The sequence below is a fragment of the Buceros rhinoceros genome, unplaced genomic scaffold, assembly GCF_000710305.1.
Source record: "Buceros rhinoceros silvestris isolate BGI_N320 unplaced genomic scaffold, ASM71030v1 scaffold19504, whole genome shotgun sequence".
NCBI lineage: Eukaryota > Metazoa > Chordata > Aves > Bucerotiformes > Bucerotidae > Buceros > Buceros rhinoceros.
In genome coordinates, this window is record NW_010410258.1 from 38,042 (window position 1) to 45,069 (window position 7,028).

The 7,028-nt window shown below is 47.3% G+C and overlaps 1 protein-coding gene across 1 annotated transcript in view; it reads left to right on the forward strand.

Moving 5' to 3' along the window:
- Window positions 1-7,028, forward strand: part of FBXW8 (F-box and WD repeat domain containing 8) — a gene marked incomplete at its 5' end in the record, with an annotated part of 40,653 nt that overhangs the window by 33,435 nt on the left and 190 nt on the right. The window contains 4 exons of the mRNA XM_010135562.1: window positions 620-747; window positions 4,342-4,515; window positions 6,144-6,260; window positions 6,964-7,026. Of these exons, the coding sequence (XP_010133864.1) occupies window positions 620-747; window positions 4,342-4,515; window positions 6,144-6,260; window positions 6,964-7,026 (482 nt within the window). The remainder of the gene's footprint in view (window positions 1-619; window positions 748-4,341; window positions 4,516-6,143; window positions 6,261-6,963; window positions 7,027-7,028) is intronic.

The window sequence follows — 7,028 nt, forward strand, 5'->3', positions numbered from 1 at the left end:
CTGGTCAAATCATGGTGGATGTTGCAGAGCTGTTTTTGATTCTCTCCCATCTGAACTGCCACTTCAAATGCAGTGTTTCTCCTAATCCCTTCCTGCTGCATGAGCTGCATGAAAGCTTTCAGCAGGGCCCGTCAGCACCGAGGCAGTGGCAGCTCTGCTCTGCAAGTCGTACTGTATTTGATGGAATCTGTCTTGCGCAATCCATCTGTCTAAACCTCCGAAGTGCTGATTCTGTGTACTTTTACTGCTCTTTCAAATATTAAAATTGATGAAGAAACTATTGGATTTTTTGTGTAAGTCTTAAAAATTTGGTGGGGAGAAAATGTATATGGCTTGGTTTGCTTGCCTGAGAGCTACACCTGGCTGATACTGGTTGGCACGAGCCCTGCGTCCCTGCTTCTTGATAGATTCCATTGTGAAGCCGATTTCCTTATTTCTGAGGGCATTGTTGCCCTTCTTATACAGGGGTAGATCTGTATCTTCATTCTGTCGTAGCCTGTGGAGGAACAAGTCCTGCAAACCATCTCTGATGGTAGTACCTCTGCTCTGCTTTATGCTGCAGCAAAGTCTTGTGGTTGTGCTCATGCTACATTTAGCCGGTGTTTGTTCTCTCTGCCAGATTCTTCTTTACAATCTCGAAACAAGTCAGTGTCTGAAGAAGATGGGCAACGCGATAGGTGACTTTACGTGTGTCAACCTCCGGAACAGTCCTCCAAACATGCTTGTTACAGGCAATAAAGACAGAAGGTAGGTGCTACCAAGAGCTGTAACCCATCTCAAATGAGCTTCCTTCCCGTCCTGCTGTCCTACAGCTGGACCTGATAGAATTGGTTTCTCCTCTGATGTTTCAAATGCAGCCGAAGTGAACTTCAGGAACAAAATATTAGGTAATAGTTGGATGTGGCTGCCAGTTTGCTTTGTTTCGGAAAGCTCCATGGGAAGACTTTCTTTTGAAGCCATTTGGTGGACGCAGTTGGTGTACAGCCCAGCGAGACCACTTGGAATATCTTCCACTTCCCCACCACCCGCAAAATTAGTTTGGCATTTAAAAGCTCACTTTCTGATATTAAAAAAATAACCTAAGGGATGAATCATGTAGGATGAGATGGGTCCGTCTGCCAAATGATGTCAAGAGTGTATTTCGGAACACTGTGATGTCCCTCAGGTGACAAAAAAAAGAGACTTTCATATGAACAGATTCCAGCTTCTATTTAGCTGATTAGCAGCTTTCTCTTTAACTCCTTGGCTTGGGGAGTAGGATTTTCCCAGCGCAATATCTGGTGCCAGGAATGGACGCACTGGGAACAGTCAGTGTGAAAGGATTAAAGGGCTTAAAAAGACCCTTTGAGTCCAATTTTTAGATTTTCTTTTTTTGGCTAGTTATTTGTGGGGTCTGATCCAGTGCACCAAAGGAGATGTGGGATGGCGAGGAGCCAGTCTTTAATGGCTCCCTGTCCCTTCCCTCCTCCTTTCTGCACTGGGCATCGGGCTGCAGGTGGTGGTCTGGTGTGGTGGTGGGTATCAGATTGTAAGGCGGATACTTCCCTTTGCCAAATCCCAGACCTCTGTCCCGCCAGTGCAGCAGCTTGCAAAAATGATTATTTTGTCAAACAGCTTTTTTTCCTCCTCAGTGAGTAGGCAGCACAAGCAAAGTCTCAGTTTCTCAGCAAAGAGGATAAAAGAAATATCTGAAGTTGGACACATGTAATCGAATCCTTGGAAGTCTTTTCCTCTAAGAGCAGACAATTGATTTTCCAAAGCACCCCAGTAAAACTACCTCCAATTTTGATCACTTGCACAATGACGGGAGAGTAGATGAAGTGGATATCCCTTAAGTGAGACTGAAATATACTCCCTTTATACTGGAGTAGATGTCTGTGCCCTTTCCCCACCAGAAGGCTTTTTGGTTTTTCAGCTTAGGCATTGACTGAGTTTGAGGGGCTGGCTGTCACTGAAATAGCAGGAAGTTAGGAATCAATAGTTCAGCAAGTAAGTTTGGCATCCAGGAGGCAAGACCATGAGTATCTCGGAGGTCAGTTCCTCTTGAGGTGCTGAGTGAAGGTAATAGGTGCTGGGTATCCACAGGTGGAATGTGACTTGAACCTCCGTGATGGAGCAAATGTTCTGAATAAGGACCTTGCCAGGGGAGTTCAAACTGTTGATGGCCAGTGAGAAGACTTACTACCAAAATAAATATAGCAATTTCTCCATTTTACTATTATATGCTATTCTTTTGTTCAAAGCCATGATTTTGAAAAGTAACGCTAGTGAAATGTTTTTGGTAGAACCTGTAAAATCCATCTTTCCATCAAAAAATGCTCCTGAAGCATTGCTGGTTTATTTTTTTCACGTGGCTGTGCTTCACCCTGGCGAGAGATCTGGTAACAGGGAGCGTGTGCTGACGTACTGCAACAGCACCGTGTTTCTTGGTGGGACCTAAGACAGTGAGTAGCTTCAGGAAGGCAAACATATGGCAAGCCCAGTGCGTGCTGTCGCTGAAAGGTGTAGATGAAAACCTGCTCCACGGTCTCCTAAAGGCAAGCAAGCTTGTTTCTGAGGTAGCCTAGCAGAAGAGTCAGAGCCTGCTCGTGAGAACACCTTCCTTCTGGCTCCCTTGAACCCGGATGAATCCCATGTGCTCCCACGGAGCCCAGCTGCTGAGGCAGGAGATGGCAGGCCACGCCAGCTCTTGCATCCGATCTGCAACGTGCGTTCCCTTTTTTTTTTAAAGCACATCCAAGCAACTCAAGTGTGCCTTTAATTCATCCAAGGGTGTGCCAGAACGGACACCTGCCCGAAACCTGGGCCCTTGCTAATGAAATAACCGGCACACCATTGGCTCTTCCTTTCCAACTGTGCTCACCAAACAGAAGCAGCTTTGATTGCCGCACAAAACACATGCAGTAAGACGGGGAGAGCACTGGATGTGAACACATCCTAAATACCCCATCCCTACCCAAAGCACAGCTCTAATGCGCAGCCAAAGCTTCTCTCTGCTGGAGTAGGAGAAAGCAACAAGTCCTTTCACCATCAGCAACGGTCGTGATGGAGTTTTCCTCCGGCTGGCTGCAGGGCCACACAGAGCGTGCTCCTCACCCTGTTCCAGCAGGGTTCTCCTCGTGTCAGATGGCTGTCGCGCTGTTGGAGGTTTGGACTGTTTCAGTTGCAGAAATGTGTTCTTTGTAAAATCCTATGATGCAGTCTCCGTTTGGGAAAGGAAAAGGGAAGACTTGCCCCACCATTAGGATCGTAGCAGGGGTATGCAATAAAGTAGAGTTAATGTGCTGGAACAAGTGTGTTTTGGCCTCTTCTGGAATTAATGTGTACCTGGTGGTTTCCTTCTTGTTAGCCATCAGCTGGGAAGAACTTTCTCTGGCTTCTTTTCAAATCTGAGATCAGTATTTCCCCTTTACTTCTGCTTTCACTCACTGCATGTTTTTTTTTATTCGCTTACGTACTTTGCTTTACCTCTTAATCTTCATTTACAGCGATGAAAAAACACACTCCTTTGTGGCACACGCTGTGTTTAACGCTTAACACCGTTAGCTTTAACTGGTTTGTGCACTTAGTAGCAGTGGTTGAAAATTCCTAAGCCCTTTTTCTACATTTCTGCTTCTAGCCGTGTCTTCCATACGTTTCTCTTCAAAATTCCACATCTGAGCGGTCAATCAGTTCTGAAAACCAGATGTACCTCAGAGCTGCTTGCTTTCAGCAGCTGCATTTCTGAAACCAGAAGAGATCCTGGTTGCTGGGTGCTCGTGGATAGATGGGTTCAACATTGGTGATGAACTCCAGCACATAAACCCATAACTCCCTTGACTTGGCTTTGGAATTGCCACACATTTAGTCTCTTCCTAAGCCTTTGTAGTAGTAGTCCTTGCCTTGATCTGCATCGTAGTATTAATTAACCCTTGGCCATGGTGGATGTGGGTTGGGTGCCAAGGGCTAGGATGTGTCAGCAGTGTGCCCAAAACACGGTGCTTTACGCCTCACGGCACTGCTGATGTTTGGGGAGCACATACAGAGGAGCTTGCTCTAAATTTCATTTATGTTTTATATCACCCAGATATAGAGATGTAGAGAGACAGAGAGGTCCTGTATGGTGGGAGAAGTCTGCCTCCAAAAGTCTTTGGTAATAGAAATCAGAGTAAAAATTCAAGAGGCGAAAAGTGTCACCGGTGTTGGTTTTCTAGGCCTGTAGTCCAGTCCTTCAGTCCCAGCTGCGGGACTGCGGCTGGCCTAGAGACACCTTCGTAACCCCAGCAGTACCGGTGCTCTCAGACCCACAGGCTGCACAGCCACAGCTGCTTTTACCTCCATTCTTCATTTGCGTTCATTCAGGGTCAGGGTGTTTGACCTCCGGAAAAGCGAATCCTTGTGCTCCCTCTATGCCCACCAGTTAGGAGTGTCTGTGGTCCAGATGGATGACTGGAAGATCGTCAGTGGAGGGGAAGAGGGCTTGGTCTGTGTGTGGGACCAACGGATGGGCACCAAGCTCTGGGAAATGCACGCCAGGTAAGTTCTTCTGCAAGGGTTTGTCGGATCTCACTGGCAGGAGGAGTGTGGGAACGGGGTGATCCCAGGCCAAAATGAGAACGTGCCCAGGTCTCAGGCTCTGAGAGCTCTCTTCAGTTTTCACGTGATTTGGGAGCAGACTGTCTCTCCACCTGGAGACTTGTACGTGTTTCTGTCTGTGCCCTTTAGCTGTCACAGCCTTTTTACTCATTCGGTAAAGGGTGCTTTAGTTGGCCTAAGGGAGCATGGAAATTTTTTCCCCTGGATTTTCCATGAAGTTCAGTCAGTGTCTTCTCCCTGCCCCATCACCAACCAGTAGTTACTGTATTGAAACCTGGATTTAAAATGCTGGACTCCTGGGTGTTGTCTTCAGAGTGACTGGTTCCGGCTGTCTCTATCCACTGTATCCTTACACAGTACCTGGGTTTCTCTTTACCTCGTTCACGCATTCCCTTAGCGGTAGTGGTCAAAGCCAGGCTGGTCCTTAAACTCACGGAAACATTAAAACAGCAGTTTGCACAGGAAGCACAGTACTGAACTGTACAAGTACAAGGAGAGACCGGTATCCTGGAGCTGGCCGAGGACTGTTAGTTGTTACAGCCAAATTACAGTCGCCTGATGAAGGCACAATTCCCGGAGTGGGGCTTTGTCTGGATGAAGCCCTCAAGGATTCAGCCCCTTGTAAGTGTGAGTGATAGCCTTAATAAAATGAACAGATAAATCCTGATTTATTTTTTTAATGCATCTCCTCCAAAGAGGAGCTAGATGAGGTATTTACACTCAGAGCAGTTCACGCAGGAGTTGTCATTGATTTATAGCAGGTATCTCCTTCTCTTTTGACCCTGTGAGTTATGAAGCCTGTTGCGATGCGCCTGATGCATTAAGGACAATATTGCATTGATTGTCTCCCGAAGCAGCACTAATGAGCATGTCAAGAAGGAGGGCAGGCAGCGAGACCTGAGCTTTGGGGGGTACTAAAAGTGAAACCATTATGTTAAACGTTTAAAATACTGTTTAATCTATATAGGAATCAGAAGGGATCACTTCAATCAAAAAGGCCTTCGTAGATAAGAAGGTGTGCGTGGGGTTATCCGTGCCTGCAGCCCAGCGGATGAACGGAAAGCAAGGGCAGAAGCTAAGGGAAGCGACAGGAGACTCATTAGGGTCGTGGGGATGAACCTTCTTAATCTAAGATTAGTTACTCCTCCTTGAACAGTAAATGCTGTTACAACACTTGAGGGTTAGTTTATTCACCAGAGAGAGGAAAAGGCATGAAAACCAGAGCTCTTAGACTGTACCGCACAGTGCACTACTAAACCAGCCGTAGCTCAGTGCTTGGGCTGCGGAGGTCCTGGGTGTCCCCGGCCTTCACTTTGGGAAGCATCCCACTCTTCCCGGAGCAGCCGGTGTGCTGCCAGGCGTCTGAAATATTTTCTGTCCTCCGTGTGTGTTCTGGTAACAGCCCACTAGATGGGAGTAAAAGCTGTGTTTATCTGCTGCAGGCCGGAGCACAGCAGCCAAAGGTGCAGGTTCCCAGCCTTGGCCGCAGGCGGGGCGCTGATTTAAATAAATCCGTGTTTAATCCAGAGTGATTCCTTTAGCACCCAGCGCTGTGCGTTATTTTTCAGACATCCCGTCCGCCACGTGTGGTTTAATTCTCATAGCCTCATCACTGCGAACATCCCCGATGAGAAAACTCCCCGAGGCGCCAGCATCATGGACGACGACTTTACCACACACCGCAAGTGAGTAGACCAGCTGTGAAGGGTAGAGGGTTTGACACTGCAAAGATTTGCTTTATGATAGATTTTTAAATGGCACATGAAGCACCTGACTCATGATCCAGAGCAGGTGGAGTGTCTCAAAAATAAGATTAACACGGTTTGAAGATAAGGCTTTCAAAGCCATTGGTGAATTGGCTGTTTCTTTACTTCCAAACACAGAAAAAAGCATTACTTCTTCAGCGGGGGAATGTAAAGGCCACTGAAGGCAGACGGGGAATAGGGCCCTTTCCTTGCCTTAGGTATCGGTAACGGTATCTCCTGCGAAAGGAAAACTCCTGGTGTTTCAAACTCCAGCATTTGTATTTGCGTCCCAGATGGTGGTTAGCACGTCTAACTGAACTACCAGACTGCAGCGGACCCACCCTCCCCTCTCCCGCACAGCTTAGAAATGCTTCAGCAGATGACAGTCACGTCCCCGCAGGGCTAAAGCCAGTGACTTACCGCTCGCTTCCAGGGCTCGGTGGGTCCCTGGGAGGAGGCAGGAGGGAGCTTGCTCTGTTAAAACTGCACAGACAGCCCTAGTGTGGAAGAGGTGGGGGGTTATATTCAGCTCCTGAAGCATCAAAGTTTGATCCTTTATGGCAGTCTCCTAATTTTGTTCGTTTCCCCTGTTGAAATATATAATTTAAGGTAGAATTGTGTGTTGGGGTTGTGTTTGGTACAGGCATCGAGGAATCATTTATCACTACGAGTTCTCAGCAGACCAGTTGGCTGTGGAAAGCATCCTTC